At 40.0% G+C, this 21,336-nt stretch overlaps 1 protein-coding gene across 1 annotated transcript; it reads right to left on the reverse strand.

The window, feature by feature from the left end:
- Window positions 1-346: 346 nt before the first annotated feature.
- Window positions 347-21,111, reverse strand: LOC140231518 (uncharacterized). The gene is made up of 20 exons (XM_072311656.1): window positions 20,550-21,111; window positions 19,808-20,012; window positions 19,047-19,213; window positions 18,131-18,257; window positions 17,218-17,388; window positions 16,574-16,659; window positions 16,224-16,340; window positions 15,417-15,531; window positions 14,888-15,063; window positions 13,165-13,410; window positions 12,212-12,420; window positions 10,671-10,808; window positions 9,876-10,013; window positions 9,103-9,331; window positions 7,018-7,222; window positions 6,256-6,456; window positions 5,329-5,586; window positions 4,181-4,335; window positions 2,646-2,862; window positions 347-1,685 (listed from the first exon to the last, which is right to left on the reverse strand). The coding sequence occupies exons 1-20, from the start codon at window positions 20,709-20,711 to the stop codon at window positions 1,546-1,548; spliced, it is 3,462 nt and encodes a 1,153-aa protein (XP_072167757.1). The 5' UTR covers window positions 20,712-21,111; the 3' UTR covers window positions 347-1,545.
- Between the last annotated feature and the right edge of the window lie 225 nt (window positions 21,112-21,336).

Below are 21,336 nucleotides of genomic sequence, written 5' to 3' on the forward strand. Positions count from 1 at the left end.
CGTGATTATGTGCTTCGCGCACATCAAGTTGGAGTCTCCCGTTTGCTAGGGGCTGCAGGCGGGAGAATCTCCAGATTAGAAGGTGGCTTGGGGTTGGAGTCTCTGAACCAAGCATGCTGAAATGTCACATGTCTGCAATGTCTGTGAATGTGTAAAACATACCTTGACAACCCAAGGAATAACACAGACGCACAGACACACACAAACAGCCAAAGAGAGCTTTCTGATTAGGTCCAGTGGAGTGATGTTGGAAGGCATAAACAATAACAATTTTTTTGTTTGTTTTTTTGTTGAGGCAATGCAACATTTACATTCTACTTCATACAGAATAGTCCGAACACATCTCTTCAATGCAAACCATAAGACTTCAATACTTTAATAACAAGTTGTCCAAAGTATCATAATGGGCATTGAAATAAAAAAAAAATGCACACACACACAGCAAAACAAGTAGGCGAAAAGTGTAAAGCAATCACAGCATTGTGGCCATTTAGACGAATCAAAAGCGTTGAACCTAGTCATTCGATAAATATGATTCTGTAAACATGGCTACCAACATGACCATATTAAAATAAGGGAGGTTAGATCTAAAGAGGAACAAGAGATATCCTGTTTCACATATGCATGTATCTCTGTCGGCAAAAGTAATTCACAAATCTGGATTTTGGAATTTCTTTCTTTTATAATTCTCTTTGAACCATTAAAAACTGCCTGAGCAAGTCTTAGTCTGAATGAATCAAGGTTGACAAAATATGCAACCTGACCCACATCGATCCACAATATGGGAGTTGAATGGAGTGCAGGTGTTTATACATTCTAGCCACCTGCTGCCCATCCTAGAACCTGGGACATCCACAGCAGATGTAAACTGAAATCAGGGTCGAGCAAGCACGCAAGCCAAGAACCAGACTGACAAAATCTGATTACCAGGTTGTCACAGATACAAATTTCACACACCTAGAAAAAAAAATCTACATGTATATTGCAAACAATGCAATTTGGAATTATTGAAAATATTCAGCATATCATAGTAAAGTGTGCAAACCTCATTTACATAAACCAAACACACTTAAAATGCACTATATACATAATATATATTTATGCAAACAAACGGTTTTCTACACTTTCAGATTGACAAGGTGGCAAATCATGGACGGATGTCTACATGGAAGAACTTGGCAGATATGATTTCATTTCAGAATGTGACACAAAGTAGGCCTAAAGCTGTTTGTACAAGGCACACAATCATTCCCACTGCCACTGATTCTGAATAACGAAGGAAAAATAACATCTCACTAATAGAACAGGATACAAATTTTAGATTCTACTTCAAAGTGTCACACACTACAACTCTGTAATCTTAGGAGCTGAGGAGACCTTTATGTGTGTGTTTTTCCTCTACCACTTTGTGTGCTTTGAGTGCTAATTGGCACAGAAAACCACCTAGCATTGTACACACTGTCCAAAGTCCTTGGCACGGAAAAGGTTAATGCCTGGACAATTAACTGACATCCTGGGTAGGCATGATTTCCCTTGCTGATGTCACTACAGCCACATCTTGAACTTGAAGAAGGCCTGCATGTCTGGGTCATCCACTGACTTGTGATTGACGGCGGCGTAGACGTTCATCAGAAGCTGGTTCTTGAACTTTGCCTCCAGAATCTGCACATATTTCTCCAAGCAACCTGTCATTGATAAAACAGTAAATAACACAAAACAAAAAACATTACACAAATCACAATTATGTCCATATAAAGAACAATTTTGATCTCTTCATATTCATCAATGTCTGTGACCCACATGCAGGAATGCCAACCTTGTAAACAAAAAGCAATATTCTTGGCCCCCCCCCCCCCAAAAAAAAAAGTACCAAATATTGCAAAAAAGGAACAGTAGGCATCTCTGCACATGTTATTTCATGAGGGTTTATCCCCCCTCCCCGATGTCACAAAGTTTGTAACCACACTCTGAATTTGTGCCTTTCACGTATCAATTTTGATGATTTTGGGCAAGCCTGAGATGGAGCTTACAAACTTATTGTGAAAAAGGATGGAAAAGAAAACTGACTTATCCGCTTAGGTCATATTTGTCATACATGATAACATTTTGGAGAGCATGTATTCAAGAAATCTAACACATAAGTGAAACAGTATGATTCTTTTGACAACTATGCTAATCAGTACATCCAGTTTCACAACTGTACTCTTTTAAGTTTGGACTGTTCAATGCCTTATAAAGTCTTGATATACAGTGGACTCCTGTTATAACAAAGTCCTCGGGACTGGCAGTTCTGTTTCATTATATCGAAATTTCGTTATAACCAAACAAATAAACAATAAAAAACAAAGAGAGGATAATCTTGCGGCATGAATTTTTATTTCATTGTACATGTAATTGGAATTTTTTTATAACTGTGTTCGTTATAATGAAAGAGTGCACTATAATCTCCTTTTGAAGGCTTACTGCACTACAAAAAGAAAACAAAAATATGAGATGAATGAAAGAGAGTAAAAACATAAAGCACTTCAGTTTGCAATGACTGGAACATATGCAAATGAAGGGGTCTCTTTTGACCAACGTAGCTTGATATGACTACAAGTGGTCCACTGCCCTATATACTTTGCATACAGAAAGAGTACACCCACCCTTGCCGAGAATCCTCCCATAGGCGATCATGTGCTTCTCCAGTCTTGCGTCGTCAAACTGCTCGTGCTTCATCAGGAGACGGACGATCTCTCCATGGAGATAGGCGTCGTCATAAGACTCCTCCTCAGAGAAGGGGTAGCGTGCATAGACGTTCACAGCCTCGAGGGGCTCCATCTTAACCAGCAAGTCCGCTAGCTCTATGTAGGCATCATGAATCTAGGGAGGGAGATATGTTTCTGGATAACGGGTGCTTCATTGTATGCACACAGATACTGAATGTTTTGTTTTGTTTTGTTTTTGTTTGTTTCTTTTTCAAATCTTTATCACCTGGATCTTTCAAACTTGCAGCAACAACAACAACAAAACAAAAACAAATTGCTTCAGAACTGTAGATAAAGGCAATCATGTAATTGTTTGATACAACCAGTCTGAAATGAAAAGTGGCAGAAATGAAATCTAGAGTAAATAGTATTCATACAGTAGTAGTAGAATATATAATGCTGTACATGAGTATTTGCTATTTACAGGAACATACTTCTATAATTAGAGCCAATTCTGCCAGAATAAAAACACAATGTCACCCAGTCATAATTGGGAAATTGAGCAAAGAAAAATGGGATTCCATCGGGATTCGAACCGGAGACCTCCGGATTGCTAGCCCGGTGCTCTACCGACTGAGCTATAGAAAGCCTGAGTTCAGCGTTCGTCCCAGAAACCCTAAATTCTCAATGCTTGAATGGTCAGAAGCTATAGCAGTGTGTTTGTGTGTGACACACACACACACACACACACACTTGAACCTGGCATAAACGCGAAGGATACTGTACGAGCTGAAATTTTCGTGTACAGATATTTTCGCGAATTGCTACTTGGAGGACATTTTCGCGTGTTGTTAATTTCACGGTTGCAAGGGTCTAACTGAACTTACTTATTCGCACGTTGTTATTTTCGTGTGTTGTTATTTTTGCGGTTCAAAGGCAATTCGCGAAATTCGCGAAAATAAAACCAACGCGAAAATTTCAGCTCATACAGTAATTCAACTTGGGGATAAATGCCAGGGATCACTGAAGTGATGCAGCTTTTTGAGTATGTAACAAACAAAAACAGAAAAATTGACCAGAAATGAATATTATTTATTAGTGGAAAATTGAGCAAAGAAATTTTCCACTAATAAATGATATTCATATCTGCTCAGTTTCTCTGTTTTCGCCAGTCAAAATTGCTATAATTACATACCTGTCAACTGTTCAGTTTTAGTCTGAACATTCAGATTTTTCACTGAATGAAAATGCATTTATTTCAGTGTGTTCTGATTTCTTGGAAATATCTGTTATTAGCAAAGTATATGAAATTTATGAAAGTTCAGATTTTTAAATAAGTTTTCTTTGTTTGTTAAGATTTATCAGTCTCAAGTCTCAGGATTGGCAGGTATGAAATTAGTTCAGTTAACTACCATGTTCTTGCTCTTTAGAACCACATTATGTTATTCACATCCTTGCTCCTTCAAGCCCTATCTTCCCTTCTCTGGCTTTACCTGTGGTGCCATGGTGATGACGTCTTTGTACAGCATCTGGGACTCCTTTGGGTCCTCCGTCTCTTTGGCAAGCGCCCTCGCTAGGCCCAGTCTGGGAAGGTGACTCATGCGGTTCAGCGGAGCATTGGTGGGAACCGGGGCTGCTTTGGCTGGTTCTGGGTTCAGGACAGACAGAGATGCATATAACTGATACACTGTATGTGCCATTTATTTAACGAGTCTGAACTTTCGCAAATCGGGTCTTCTTGACAATTTTGTGAGAGGTTGAATTCGCGATCCTTGAGTACTGTATTGAACAGAGAAATGTATATACGTGTGCATCATATCCATATCAGGATCAGAGTAATTATTTTCATGTCTTTAATTTCGCGAATAGCACCTGACTCGTGAAATTTGCAAAAAATAAAAACCTCGCAAAATATTTGGCATATAGTGTATTGTCCTACCCCCTTTGACAAGCCATTACTTTAACCCGTTGAGGACGGTTTTTTTATTTAATTTTGCTACAACATGCATTTCCCATAGATACTTGCCCGAGTATACTCGGGACTCATCCTCAACGGGTTAAAGATCTGCACACTCACTACATTGGTGTTTGATATCCAATGATCGTATTCAAAAGGAAAAAAAAAAATCCAAGCTGAAACTTGGTTACTATTACACGCCACAGTCACAACAGCCATGATGCATTTATGCATCTTAAAATTTTCTCCTGTATATCGGATTCTCATCTGAAAGAAATTTGTAGAAACTATTTTTATTTCAGTATCAAGTTAGGGTTAGTTGGGGAGAGGGGTCATTTTGTGCCAGAATTTCTGTTGCTTGACTTGATGGCTTTATGAAGTGAGCATGCATTACTGTAATAACCAGTACACACTTAAAAAAAACCAAAAAACAAAAAACAAAAAACAAAAAACCTAAAACAAAACAAACAACTCTCACTCATTTCAAAAGGCTAGCTGTCTACAAGGGTCAACTGGCATTTTCCCTTGCATGCCTCTGAGACATTTCTAGGGACAAAAGCCTCCACCTGATCAGTCAATAAGCAGTGTGTGCTGTTTCATATATCAACACCTGGATTAATGGAGAAATAGAAATTTTGTCGATCAAAATCTACTGTTGAAGTAAAACACATCTGCTGAGCATACCAGGACTTGCTGCCTTGTCCTTGCTTGGCTCTGGAGATGTTGCCTTCTGCTGGGTAGCACTCCCTGACTTGCTGGGTTGGCCTGCCTTAGCTGGAGCTGCCTTAGCTGGAGCTGCCTTAGCTGGAGCTGGCTTGGCTGCATTGGTGGTGCTGCCCCCTCTGCCCCGGGCTGGGGTGGCCTTGGCTGGACCCGTGGTACCCCTCCCCCGGGCTGCACCTCCCCTTGGGGCTGCTGGGGCCTTGCTAGCACCACCCCTGGCTACAGATGAGTGGCGGTACACATGACATGGATCAGAAACAAACAAACAAACAAAAAACTGCCTTGGTAAATGATAAGATTGTGCAGAGCATGTCAAGATATTGGTATCATCATACATCATTCAATATTAAAAATGTTTCTGGCATAAAATGTCCTCTTATATTTGCTTCACTTGAGCAAGAGATTAAGAACAGTAGTTAAGCTGTGGTGCAGAAACAACAGGTTGACAGCAAGAAATGAGATAACATGTGGTTGGCATTACACGTAGATCCAAGACCAACTTAACCATCTTGCCAGCAGATTACCACTCCTTCCATCAAGAAGTCTACGGCATTGAATGTGCCAGTTGGTGTTTTTTGTTTGTTTGTATGCATTTAAAGCTTGTAAGGAAAAAGATAAATATAAATAACTGTAAAACCAAAAATTTGGGGGGCACAAAAACTTCCTGAATTTCACAAAGACTCCCGAAAGTAAAATGCATGCGGAAGTTTTTGTCTACACAATGTATTGAATGCCACTGACAATTCGCAAAAATTTCATGCCGTGAAAAAGGCTGTCAGCTCCAATTTGTAAATGTTTTTGGTTTTACAGTTGCTCAAGAGACAAGCTGCTCCCTTTCCATTAAAAAATCCCCTAAAGTTACATGGCAAGTCTGTATGTTTCACTCACTTGCTGCCCCACCCCTAGCTGCACCCCTGGCTGGTGTGGTGCCCCGCCCTGCAGTGGTCCCCCGTCCAGCAGGTGCACTCCTGCCTGCTGTGGCCCCCTTGCCTGGTGCTGCCTTGGCCACTGTCCCCTTGGCTGCCTTCTCCTCTGCTGCTTTCTTCGCCTCCTCCTCCTTCTTCGCCTTCTCCTGCCACCATCCTTGCTCTGTTGGTATCGTGAAAATGAGATGTAGACTTGAGGAGCTGTTGTGGTGGTTCAGTGGACAAGACCTTGGACTATCAATCATAAGGTCCCTGGTTCAAGTCCCATGGCTGAAGCAGTTGTGCCCATTCGTATGGCACTTTCTCCTCATTGCCTAGTCCTTTGGAAAGGACTTCAAGCTGTCATTCCTGCCCTGCTTTATGCATTCGAGCATTTGCTTCCATATAGCGGCCACACAAAATAAATTATAGTCTCATCCAATTCAATTCAAGAAATTCCATTTCATTCAACTTGAATCTAAAAGATGAACAGGTATGTGCTGCTTGAAGGTTTGCATGGTGAGGTAAATATGGTGGTAATCACCATATGGTGTTACCACAAACCTTTCTCCCTCATGAACAGATACTTTCTAATGTGAATGCAACTGCTTGTTCCATCAGTATTCATTACATTCACTGAAGAAATAACGGAAAACTTTTCTCACAGACAATATACCTAGTATCAATATTTAGGTGGTATATTGGTTACATTAGTTACAAGTTGATGTATTGTGTCAAGTCTTACCTTTGAGCTGGGGTGGCAGCTCCCCACCTATGCTGGGTTTCCCTTCCTTCTCAATGCTGGCCCGGAAGGAGAGCCTTGCATCGCTCAGTGCCTTCTTTCCGACATCTGACCCCGGGTCATTGTCATACGTGGCTAGCTGTGCCGTGCCAAGCTGACACAGGGATTGGCTATTGCATGGCTGGGCAATCACTCCCCTTTGACAGGTCTATGGTGTGGGGGAGCAAACACAGGAAATTACATCATTCAAATATCCCGTCATCTGTTTTTGTTTGATTGGTTTTACGGAATTTATTGATCAAAATGTCATAGGAGCATAATGATATGAACACTGGAAAGATAATGTAATGACTTATATCAAACTGAGCGATCTGTTTACCTTAATGATTCAAACAATATCAAACAAAGTAACCAGTGCTAAGTGACAGACAGACCCAAGTCATTTTTCCCCTTTATTTCCATCCTGCCTGATGCAATGAGACTGTTGCACAAATGAATATTGTTAGCTGCCATATCACTTCTTGGAGGACAAAACCTTGTATTTCCAAATTTTGGTGAAAACTAGAAATATCACTTAAGGTGATTAATACCCCCGCCCCGTGACGACAGTCTTACCCAAGGAATGATCTTTCCTTGATCTTCTGCCATTTAAATGCTGTTACCATGGCAACGCAGCTTCCGACACGTCCGAAAAATATGTCTTGCACATCTTCCCACCAAGACTATTGTGTGTGCCACATTTCATAAGCTTTTGTCTAAAACTGAGGAAGTAGTTCAATCCACAATATCTTTCCTTGATCTTCCGCCATTAATATGCCGTTACCATGGCAACGCAGCTTCCGACACGTCCCAAAAAATATGTCTTGCACATCTTCCCACCAAGACCAATGTGTGTGCCACATTTCATGAGCTTCAGTCGAATACAGAGGAAGTAGTTCAATCCGCAAGATCTTTCCTTGATATTCTGCCATTTATATGCCATTACCATGGCAACGCAGCTTCCGACACGTCCGAAAAATATGTCTTCCACATCTTCCCACCAAGATCAAGGTGTGTGCCACATTTCATAAGCTTTGGTCAAAAAACTGAGGAAGTAGTTAAATCCGCAAGATCTTTCCTTGATCTTCTGCCATTAATATGCCGTTACCATGGCAACGTACTGTAAAAAAATGCGTCTTGCACATCTACAACCAAAGGCACACATCTGTACCAAGTTTCATGGAAATTGGGCAAAAACTGAGGAAGTAGTTTGCAACACAAAATTTTCCATCATTTTGGCTCATAATATGTGAGCTCTTACCATGGCAACATACTTTTTGTCACTGTCAAGAAATGTGTCATGCTGACCTATATCCTAAGACAAACATTCAATATGAATTCCATTAGAATTGGAAGAACACTGATGAAGCAGTTTTGCCATGAAGCATTTTGCCTATATTTTACCAATAACATGCCGTTACCATGGCAACGCACTTTTTGCCACTGCGGAAATATGTGTCTTGCACATTAACATATTCAGATGAACATCTGTACCTAATTTCATAAAAATTGATCAAAAACTGTGGGAGGAGTTCGCGACGCAAGATTTGTACCCATTTTTGCCCATAATATGCCGTTACCATGGCAACGTACTTTTGGGTACTGTCAAAAAATATGTCTTGCACATCTACAACCCAAGGCACACATCTGTGCCAAGTTTTATGGGAATCGGTCGAAAACTGAGGAAGTAGTTCGCGACGCAAGATTTGCAACGGACCGACCGCCCGACCGACCGCCCGACCGTCCGCTGATTCCTATATACCCCCTTCAAACTTCGTTTGGCAGGGGTATAATTACTTTTTGGAGTAATCATCAGATAATCTTAGCTGTCTTTACAAAATAATGAAGTCACAACAGTATGTCCAAGGAACGGCATTCCCATATGTTAACATGCTCTGGCTGCCATGCTTTTTTGCTTTCCTGAGCATTTGAGAAGTTTTATCGCTCCAACAGCAATAAGGTTTTTCTTGAAAAGTCTTGTTGACTAGTTTCATTCATTCAAATGTTTTCGTTAATGCTGACTAGCTGTTTAGCAGTAAGATGCCCCACCTGTTCCTGCAGCTTGAGCACAGTTTGGCTCTGGGGTAAGGTGGAGCAGCCGATGAGGGCAGAGAGCCGGTGGCATCGCTGGGCGATCCAGGCTGCGTTCTCTGGCTCCTTCCCCATCAACATCTCCAGGAGGGCAGTGTGGGCATCCAGTAGGATCCATTCCATGGACTGGTAGGTGTCGCCTCGCGAGGGCAGCATGCACAGATTCTGGCCAGCCAAGATGGCAGCACTAGAGAGATGCAGATATAGAGTCCAACATTTTAGCTATTTTAATATTTGAATTTTGGGAATCCCATACATATAGGAAATAGATTTGGAGAGAGAGATTTACAGAAAGTGGTATTGCATACAGAGAAGAAAATATAGCCAATAATCACCTCCATTATTGGTTATTCGTATCGACCCTTCTCACACGTTACCTTTTAACCTAGAGCTGTAACTGAAAACAAACGCCAACAGACTTTCTTTTGACACATAACCAACTGCATGAGTTACCTGTCTTGAAGAGCATATGATAAAAACATCTATATTGTTCAAAGTAAAAGCACTATATTCACCAATTTATACCGCATGGAGTCATTAGAAAGTTCATATTTTATGTCAAAAATCCAAGCCCACAATAAGACAGGCATATTTGCCTCGGCAGACATACATGCAAAGTACACTTGTAACAAGTCATTGTATATTGATAACTTACACAAGGAAAAGAACAGTTACAAAAATCTACGGTGAAAAAGCTAAAGAAAAGAAGCATTGTAAAAAGCTGTCATTACCTGTGGAGGACATCTGAGGCAGTGAGTAAGCCAGCTGTTGGTATCTGTCTGAGGAGCTTGCCAAGCTCCATACATCCCCTGAGCAGCTGAGGGCTGGACACTCGCCACAGATCTTCAGCATGGAGCCCACTAGGGGCACTGCGAGATAAGCAGCGTTGGAAATGGGGGCAAAGATGAGTTTGCTGGTGCTTGAGTGAAATGTCACAGGGACAAAACTTGCTACAATACCATCACTAACTTTGGATCAAATTTCTTGCAGTAGTGTAAGGTAGAATACTTCAGTCACACATGTCTCTGTTTGAGGCAGAAAAGTGTATACACATCACTGCCATAAAGGTAATATTTGCACAACACACTCCAGTACTCCAGTGCTAGAGCTATAGAATACTGAAAACTCTCCAACACCAATACAAGTAATTTTCATACTCTGGCTTCATCATATCACACAACAGCATACTGTAATTTGGATAGTAGTTGGCATGTATAACTTGCAGGTACTATAGTTTAAAGCAGCAACCAGTTGAGGAAAAGTTTTGTTCATAACCATATCATATAATTCATGATAATGTGATTACCAAAAAACTTTCTTCACTTGGTAATCCAAATACGCAAAGGGATTAAAATATGCATAAACCACATAACAAATGAAAATTATATTCTGTATTCAAAATGCATCCTATACTCCAGTACTTGTAAGAGGCGCACAATACGAACCTTAATTAAAAAGTAAAATATCAGTCTTCTAGCTACAGGCCATTAACAGAGGAATCGAACGCAGGCTACAATGGAACAAACCTTTCAGCCCCCTTCTCAGCCTCTTGGGTTCTCAGTTCCAGCAAATACTGCACACCATCATTGAGGTAGACCATGGCTTCTTTGGCTCTGGGTCCAGGACCTCCTTTCTGCTGGACTAGGGCCAATCCTAGATAAAACCTGCAAGAACATGCACACATTGATGCGAAAGACAGGACATGAAGTTTGGCTGGCAAAATATGATCTGCGATGAATGTCACTACCACATGGCATGTATACCTGATAATAATAATAATAAGTACAGCATTTGTAATGCGCCTTCGATCTAGTAGCCTATTCTGAGGCGCAGAGGGACGTAATTATAAAAAGAATAGTATACATCGTAGTCATAATTGTACATAAGAAGGTTGAAAAAGAAGAGATAGATAGAGATACACACCCAATGAGCAATTCGTTGAAAATTCAATCAAAACAAGATGCGAACATATGTGATTTAAGAAACTTTTTATATGTTTCCATGGTCTCTGCTGATCGGATCCTCAGTGGAAGAGCGTTCCAGAGAGATGGGGCTGCAGAAACAAAGGATTTTTCTCCGAGAGTCGAGATTGTTCTTTTAACTGTTAATTGTTTATTATTACATGAACGGAGATTTCTGCCAGGGACCTATTCTGAAACAAGGTTTTGCAAATATTTTGGAGCTGAAGAATGTACTGCTTTCCATGTATGAAGAAGAATTTTAAACTCTATCCTCTTGGATACTGGTAGCCAGTGAAGATTTTTTAGAACTGGGGTAATGCTGGAGAAGCGAGATGTTCCACTGAGGACCCGAGTCGCAGAGTTCTGAGCACGCTGTAGTTTGGCCAGTTGGTAGTACCTGATAAAGGGGCTAGGCATTATATATCTATTTACATCCAAACAGACAGCTGTTTATGCTCAATGCATCCATTTCTGTATCTTATATTACAGTTTGATAATCTGCAGATTAAAAATAAATGCTGATAGTGATCATACAGCACATATATAATGAATGCAGACATATTCTGTGTGTTCTACATACACCTTTTAATATGCATCTAGACACTTTTTACCAGGTTATGAGTGATACAAACATGTCATCATTTTCCTCTTGTCTATATTCTCAGTGACATGTGGAAGGGTACATGAATAGTTACATCCTGTAAAGAAATTTTATACACAAATATATTCCTTTTAAGTGAGCAAGGCCAGTAAAGAAGAAATCTTGTCAGAGAATGATATTTCATGACCGTATCAGAGGGTGCCAAGGGATGCTAGTATGATGTGTCTATTCCAGGATAATATCACTAGTTTTGTGTCTCTGAAACAATGCTTTTTTTTTTTTTCAACAGAGGGGAATGCATTTACAATAATTACTTTCTCTTCACCATTCACTACCTTTGTAGTGGTATCATCAAAAGGGGTATTTTGGTGGATGCAAGAACAAAATACCATAGCCCCATAAACATCATCGACTCTCCCCGCTCCCCCCCCCCCCCCCGAAAAACCCACAACAACAACAACAAACAAGAACAAAAATATCATCTCTAATATATTTTTGGCCTTACCGTGCAATTTGCATGAGAGGCTTTAGTCCAACAGCCTGCTGGAGTCTGACCACCGCATCATCCACCCGGTCCTGTAGCAGCAGGAGTCGGCCAGTGTGGACATTGTAGAGGACGTTGTTCTGCTCAAGGGATAGGGCATCCATGAACTTGAGACAGGCCTGTCCAAGGGGGTTATTCTCGTCAGCCGCTGCCTGGGCAGTTTTGCCACCCTGCCGAGAATACAATGATTTGATGATTAAACTTCAGTCTGATATGGGCCAATATTACTCCACTGTAAAATGGAAATTTTTGTGGTGTAGAAATTTTTGCGCATTTCGTGCAACCAAAAGCTAGCACAAAGATAAAAGCATGCTAACATTTTTGCATGCTGTATGCTCCAATAGATAATGTCCTGATTCTGCTGAATAAAAAACAAGTGAAATTCATGTTACCTGGCAGAGCACAAAAAATTACTCGCGTGAAAATATCCACTTTTACAGTAGCTAGTTTATTGCTAGATGTACGATAAGCATTCATGGGTGATTCTTCCCCAGTGAGCACATTCAGAATACCTCACATGTGAGATAGTTTTGTAAATAGTACACGAAGAGATGTTCATGCAACCTGACAGAGTTCAAATAACAATCTGATACCACTATTATCAATGGATGTTGGTATTGATCATAAATATATAAATGGGTGTGAACTTATTTAGCATGTGTCAGATGGTTTCATTTAATTTCTTCAGCACTGTCGTTTGTGGCTACTGAAGGCAACACAGTGCATTTTCTATGAATGCTGATCCACTGCACAAAAACACCTGATGCATACTTCATTAATCACATGCATCATAAACAAATTATCATGAACAAACCATATGTTTCCATCTACAAACATTGCCAATTTAGAACCATCAAGTTTGAAACAAGTCAAGGCTGACCTTCTAAGGAATTGTGCTAGTGTTTATGCTGTACCTGGGTAGCCTGTTTGGATTTGAAGACGTACAGCTCCTGGACGTAGTCTGCCTTCTGAGACTGCCCGCTGTTCAGCAGGTGCTTGTACTCCTCATCAATGGCCTGAAGCTGGCGAGAGAGGGGGGCATTGGCCCCCGCACCCCTCTGCTGACAGATAGCTTGGATGTCATCCTCCTTGCTGCTATCCTTGGATTTGGTGCTGAGGCCCAAGGAGAGGGTAGCCATGCCATCATCAATGTCATCATCCTGGAAGGTAAACAGTGATATCATCTCCTTTATAAACAATAACTTTGAATCTCTACTGTTAAAAGCTGTTGGTTTCGCGGGGGTTTACTTTTGGTCAATTTCGCAAATCACACTTGGATTGCGAATTTAACAACACCTGAAAATGTCCCCATGCCCTAGAGTGATAATGCATTTACATTATAACGCCGGCATCAGTTTGGTAAAACAACATCCTCTGAAAAAGTCTCTGACCTCATTCGTGAAAATATCTGTACGGAAAAGAACAGCTTATACTGTATATTCTTCATGCATCAGAATACAATGTAACTTACCGTACTCAGGGAAAAACAAACCAGATCAAAAGAACATTCACACATGCATTTCTCAGAAGCAAGCATTCTTGCAAGCATGCTCATTTCTGCCTCACTACCACATTGAAACTTTAATACCTTACTCTATTAACCCTATTCTAACTGGGGGGGGGGGGGGGGTCAAATTGACCCCCCCCTCGACGTTTCGCGCCATGATTCCGCAACGCGCAAAGATTTTGCCGCGTCGTTTCATGACTTTTTTCATTCGAGTCTCCCGCATATTTTGAGACCAAATTTGCGACGTCCGGGTACACCGTTCTGAAGTTATGCAATGTTTTGCATATGCATGTCAACCCGAAAAACGCTCGAATTCATGATTTCGTGTGCAAATCCAATGCAAACTGTGTTTTTTTGTTTGATTGATATAAATTAGATTATTTCAACTTTTAATCATTGAAATAAATCAATTCTAATGTAGATAAGCTTGAAAAAGTGCCTCCAACAAATTTTGGCAAAAAAACAATAGAAAACAAAAGATCGAAAAAACAATAAAATACATTAGAAATTAACAAAACAATAAAAAACAAAAGAAAATGATTTTGATTGCGCTATTTTTTTTACCAGAAAATTGTTTGATGTGTCTTGAGGAACTCTGACACAAAAATTTAATAATTCTTCAGTCTTTTTGATGGAGTTATAGGTGAAAATATGATTTCATGCGTTAATTTGCATAATTAATTTATTAAAAAATATGAAATCAAAATTTTTCTATTGTATGACCATGTAATCTTGTAGTTGACATCCGGCTCTATGTTCAGGCAAAATTTTGCGGCGATCGCGCGATCAGCGGCCAAGATCTGAAGGGGGGTCAAATTGACCCCCCCCCCCAGTAAAAACTTGGTCTCAAATAGCCCAGTTAGAATAGGGTTAAGGTATCCAACTTCTGATATCAACAGCTAATTATCTACACACCCAAACATATATTTGAAGATATGATTATCTATTATTTATTCAATGCAACCATAAGTCATACCTTGCAATTTCGCATCATTTGGTTGCAAACATAACAAAATTATTTCATACCTCATACATAATGCAAATAATTCAAATGTCTAACCAACCAGATGCTGACTAATTAGGAAAAAGAGCTTTTATTTCATAGACCTCTGTATTGTAAGGCAACTTACATCTTTCTTCAGTCCAAACATATCCTGTGCATAGTAGGTCTCCTCCAGAACAAGGCCCAGCATGAAATGTAGGTTAGCTTGCTTTGGTTTCTGGTTAATGGCACAGGCTAAATTCACTGCAGCCGAATGCAAAATGTCTAGCGGTGAACTCCCTTCTTCAAAACGTGAAGATTGTCCTGGCAGAGAAAAGATAACCAACAAAATATCCATCAAGCAACCGTAAAATATCCACAGCAAAAAGAGTGAACAGAAAAAAAAAAAAGAGGAAAAAAAACTAAACATCTTTTTTTTTCCGACCACAAAAGTTACCTGTTTTGTATGTTTCATATTTGCTGACAACTTCTATCTATACCTGTTTGACACTCTGATACACTCTGACTGACCACAAGTTATATTAAACCTCTGCTACCTACAAGTAATCAATTTGTAATTATATGCTGTATCTTTGCTGACAAAAGCTTATATATTTCTCACTCTACATCATATCTTTACTGATTATATGTTATATATTTCTCTTTATATATCTCACCTTTCTTTGGTAGAGCATTCCTATATTTTTCGATCAGGCCCTCTGCTCTGGACACAAGTTGATCAACACTGCCCCTTTCCTCGGACATCTGCAGCTTCTTTTCCCATGCATGGCTCTAGTTAACCAACAATTACAGCCAGCTTTAATAATGCTCAACCATGGCATTTCTGTGCCAGGGAATTTTACTGGTGTTCAATACCATGACAGGTCTGCCAATATTCCCACCTCCAAATCAGGGAGATACATGTATATGTGTGTTACATGCATTTCAATGGGCGAAAATAATCTCCAAATCAAGGAGATTTTAATATTCTCTTATTCAGACATGAACAGATTTTGAAATTTTCAGGGAGACCCCTGCAGAATCAGGGACTTGGCAGCTCTGCCATGGCATTTTGTGTGCCAACAGGTTCTCAAAGCACACAAAGGGTAAACCACATGTGGAAAAAACAGCATCTTCAGACAAACTAATTTTATCAAATGTTGAATGTCATGCCCTCTCTACGACAACTAGCTATGATAGTCTATATTGATGTTCAAAAAAGGAGGAAAACAAATATGAATTTGATTGTTTGTTTGAAAGTTTCTGAAAGTGCATTGCCTGAAATTAACTGCAACACTCCTATTTCACAAAAATCATCTATTTCATTCCATAATAACACAAAAGCAGTTCATGTTGTCACATATTGCCTGATTTTTTTTCTTTCTTTGCTTAATATGACACAATCAACATGGCTAAATGTCAAGATATACTGGCATGCCATTTTCACCAAGACACAGGTGTAAATTCCAGCAGTAGCAGCATACCTTGATGGAATGTTTGAGCTCCCTGTTGGTGTGCTTGCTGGTACACAGGTTTGCCTTGTGCCATTCCCCTTCTTCCTTGTAGATCTTACGGCTACACTCTTTGCATGTCTCTGTATTCTGGTTCCGAGGACAACCGGGAAAGCAAAACAGGATTGGTAAACAGTAGTATCTGTGCATTGCTGTGAGCACTTGAAATTCAACAAATATTGGTCTTGACAGCACATATAACAGTAAGCATGTATTCAGTCTTGCAGAGTTTTAATACCTTGTCTAGTCATGATCAACAACGTAAAGAGATGAGAGTACATTTATAAGATATTCTCCTTTTAGTGTACTGAAAACTGACTTACCTCTGGGTCACTATCAAGCTTTGGTCGCTTCTCACAACACTTGACATGACCTCCAAGGAGGCTGTACTTAATCTTCTCGGCACACCCTGAGAATATAGATCATAAAAATTGGACTTAATACATGTATATATATCCATGTGGCAAATAAAAATTGATGTTTACATTTGTATCATTCACGAATTTGTCATCTCATTGACAGAAAAGAGAAAGAAGTAAACATACCCCAGTTGGAGTATTACCCATCAAATCTGTAAGGAAGTACATGAAGCTTAAAATCTGCTGTGTCTTGTAGTTGTTAACGAAGTTGATTGACCTTTTTTTTTTTTCTTTTTTTTTTTTTTTGGGGGGGGGGGTTAATAAGGGGAATACCAGTATGTGAAACAGAATGCTTTTGTTCAAATTTCTATCTAGCTTCCCCTCTAGTGATTCTATTCAGAGCACACCATTCACAGCATCAACAGAGACAGACAATACCTCATTGAATTATAGATCAAGTCAAAGACTGTTTCAAGCATTCAAACTCACATCAGATCCAAGATGGTTTTTCAGCACAACCCTATACAGGTCATGGGATAAATGAATAATGGGTATGACACAAAGAAAAGTATTCACACATTTTAAAAATAAAAATAAAATAAACTTACCTCTGTAAGAATAGATGCAAAAGATTATAGCATCAGACATTTTCTTTTCAAGTCCTGGTTCTGGAACCTTCCACTCATTGGCCAGGGGGGAACCATCCAGTGGATCCACTTTGGAGGTCCTGGTCAGCTCATCAATAAGCGGCTCGCTGAAGACATGCTTTGGCTCCGAGTCTGGAGATTAGGGTGGAGTGAGAGATAGATGTATGAATGTACTTGGAAAAAAAAGAAGAGATAGATATAATTCATACAGATGGGTACATAGAAGGCCAGGCAAACAAAGATAAATACATACATATAAGTATATAATTATACCAGGGCTCAACTCCAGTTCTTTTTATTTCTTTTATCTGGTACCACTAAAATCAATTGAATTGTATATGTTGGTTGCTTGAGAAAGAAATGTAGTGGCACCAGATTAAAGGAAACTTACAGTCTACTTGAATCTTAGTTGCCTAGGTTTGGCGGCCTGACAACAATGTGTCGTGGCCCTGGGCAACCGTGTCACTGCCAATGTCGAGCCCTGGCTGTATATGCATACATACACGCATATTGCACATAAAAAAGAGATATAAATATATGGCTTTAATGTCCTTCAAAAAGAGACAGAGAGAGAAAGAGAGCATGAGACTGAGGTGAGGTTATCTGAAGGACTGCAATTAATTGCAAGTTCGCTAAAGGAATAGCCAACAAGAGCTTCAAGATTGATACCAACCATACAAATCAGTGCATCTCTTTGCATTGATGGAAAGGAATGTGCATATTTGTAAGTGTTATACACAGAATATGCAATGAATGCAAACAAAACTAGATTGATGTTTTCAAATACAGATGCATATCTAGTCTGGATTGACCAAGAGAAGAGATTGGGTAAGGAACATAAGCATTTATGACGATACTGGAAACACACGCTTACCTTTAACACTGCAGGGCTTGTAGCAGGGACCAACGGTGATCGGACATTCAAACTGCATGGTGTCCTTGGAGTCAGCAAAATGTACAGCTCTGCCCAGCCATTTCTTGATAGCACCCAATGTGTATATCTGGACACAGTGAACGAATTTCGAAAGCACAATGTCACAAGTAGTTTAAATATGATAATATTGTCACTTGCACCAATTAGATATTTCAACCAATTCTTCTAATATCTGTAATTATGAATGTGCAACAGGAGGACCATAAACTTATACACAGAGCCCTTGCAATATCATCCATCCTTTCCTACAGTGATACAGAGTTAACATAGCACAGAACTTATATATATTTATACAACACCTATTTAGAATGTAGCTATCCGATTGGTCGATTGCCCATCACGTGACATTTAGTGAAAGGTTCTATTGCACGCTCTGGCTGTCTCAGCGTGCAATTTTGGTTCGATCAAAATGTTCTATTGCACGTTCGAGGTGTTGTATAAAACAAATAGTGTATGGTCTTTACTCGTGCAATGGAACGAGATTTCGCACTCGGTGAAAGATGAGGTGCACTATTCAACTCGGCTTCGCCTCGCTGAATAGAGCGCCTCTATCTTTCACCTCGTGCGAAATCTCGTACCATTGCACTCGTGACCATTCACTATTTGTATAATATATATATATTTTTTTTTGCTACATTGAATCAAACCCTATACATTTTCTGTGATGGCTTATCATTTGAATTTCCCAAGAAACAACAGACTTGGAATATGGAGGAAACTCTGACCACTGTCAATACAGGTTTCAACCTAGAAATAAGACATTTTTGCATATATACACTATGTATATTTGTTCACATCAAAACAATCAAATGTATAAGTATGGCATGTGAATAAGAGCAAATCAAAGAAGAATCACTTGTTTGTTTGAGCCATCAGCTGAGGTAACTTCAACTTCTATGATTGTCTCTCCAACTAAAAGGTTGACCTCTGATGTTGGGTCTTGACCATTGACCTTGACTACATTCTTCTTGTCAGGGGCAGATGGTGTAACTTTCAGGGTGCTTGCAGTGAATGGAAGAATACCTGGAAAAAAAACCAAACAAACACACAATTATAGCCCCCAAAAAATCTAATTGGAACTGAAATTTGCCTGAATGGATGAGCGTTTTACCTATATGCATAAATTGAAACAATTCTGTATTTAACCTGCATTCCTAGTCAATCAGATGTATTCATGAACAATGTTGGATAAGAAATGATTTTGTTTAAATACTGACAAAACCAGATGCTATACCTATGCAAATGGCAGTCAAACTGAAATCAGTCTTTGTTTTAAACATCAATTGATTAAAGCAGTGCAATTTTCATTCTCAATTATTGATTGCTCAAAATGTGTTATATAAGTGCCTAATGCCTTCTAAACAAGAACTTTAGAATCTGTCATATGAAAATGCAAAATCTGCTGTACTCACCATATCATAACAATTATCCCTGGGCTAAATACTGGTTAGTATTAAAGTAAAGATTAGGGCTAGGGTTAGGTTTAGGGTTAGAGTTTGGGTAAGGTTAGTATGAGGTTCAGGATTAGAATTAGGGTTAGGGTAAGGGTCAGGGTCAAGGGAAGGATGTGGGGTAATTGTCCAGGGGGTAGTTGTCCTTGATCCATATCATACTCACAGGTGTAGCTGAAAGTGTCTGGGCTGAAATCTGGAAGCAGGCTTCCTTCTGAAACCTTAATAGCAGTGAGGGAGGCATCCTTTGCCGACAGTCTTTTAGCATTGATGGTGTAGACCTTTGTGGTGCCATCTTCAGCAGACACCTCAATCTTGATGACCGTCACTTTGCCTTCTGGTAGGTCTATGGTTCGTCCGCCATCACCTCCCTTACAGCAGTCAAGAAATACAAGGGTAGAAAGACTGAAACAATGTTGATATATTCAAGCCATCACAAATCATTCATCAATACACAGGCAGGTTCTAACTACAAGGTTAGGCTGGCTTCAAGTTATTCATTCAATAACACTATCAATAGCTCAAGAAGAGGTGTGCAAGTTCAAGTGCAGAGTTTGTACTCTACAGATATCAAATTTGGAGGGGATTAGACTCTAGTGTTTATCACCATTCACTGCACAAATTCACTAGGGGGGTCTAGCGGCCAGTGCATCTAAAATAGCTTGAGAGCTCAATCTCTACCACCGAACAAAAGTGACAAGACAAGGACTAGTTCATACATACTTTCTCTTTGGACCAGAGACTGGGTAACGTTACCAGTATTTCAGTAATTGTTATTTAGTAGCCCGTCTAAATCATGACATGTCCAGCAGTAGTGAACTATTAACTTAAAAGTTTAACGTACATGATGAGGTATAACTAAATCTACAGTCTAACGTTACATGTAAATTTATAATAGAATTTCTTACCACAATTTGATAGCAGGCGTTGCTGTCACTGGTGAGGCAGTTCAGTGTCAGTTTGGTGACATCGCTAGCAACTGTAACATGATACTCTGTCGTATTCCTGTTGAATTTGGGGTTGAGGGACCCAGGTTTGACCGACAGTTTCTCTAAATCAGCGTCATCCATGGCTGCTTATTTGTGCTCTAAATATTGGGTACTGCCACTACTGGTAGCCTACTGTTTCTTTTAGTGTATTAAACACACGGTCATAGAGAAGGGCTCTTAGAAAATTATATTTTGACTACAGTACACTAGTCACTACATTGACACTTTCTCAATGACTCTCAATGACCATGCTGGGATGATGCGGTTTCCCATCGACATCGTCCATCCACAGTCCATGGAGGATGGATGATCCACCGACTCGAGCTGTTAGCTGCTTGCCTGCTAGCTGGTTATAATATGTGCCGTGTTCTAGACGTAGTTTTGGGATAGACTTTCTAGACCCTTCTTGTAAAAAAAAGTATCGCATGCGCTGGGTAGACAGGTCCCCCTCGACCCTCCTCGGCACACTATGCTCTTTATATCATCCGATCTCGTCCGCCCCGTGATACGTCAAGACTAGCCTTGGCTGGCCTTGCATGCAAAGAAAATTCTCCTCATCCGCGTTTCGTCGGTATCGGTCTGGCTCAGCCCGCGCCCGGGGATACTGCGGGGCTCGGGCACCACGAGTACTCGTAAGTACCCGGTGAGTTGATGAGGGAAGGCGTCCTTAGTGTCCCAGGTGTTTCCAGGGGCCACTATTATGTAC

Source organism: Diadema setosum, chromosome 1 (genome assembly GCF_964275005.1).
Source record: "Diadema setosum chromosome 1, eeDiaSeto1, whole genome shotgun sequence".
Lineage (NCBI taxonomy): Eukaryota > Metazoa > Echinodermata > Echinoidea > Diadematoida > Diadematidae > Diadema > Diadema setosum.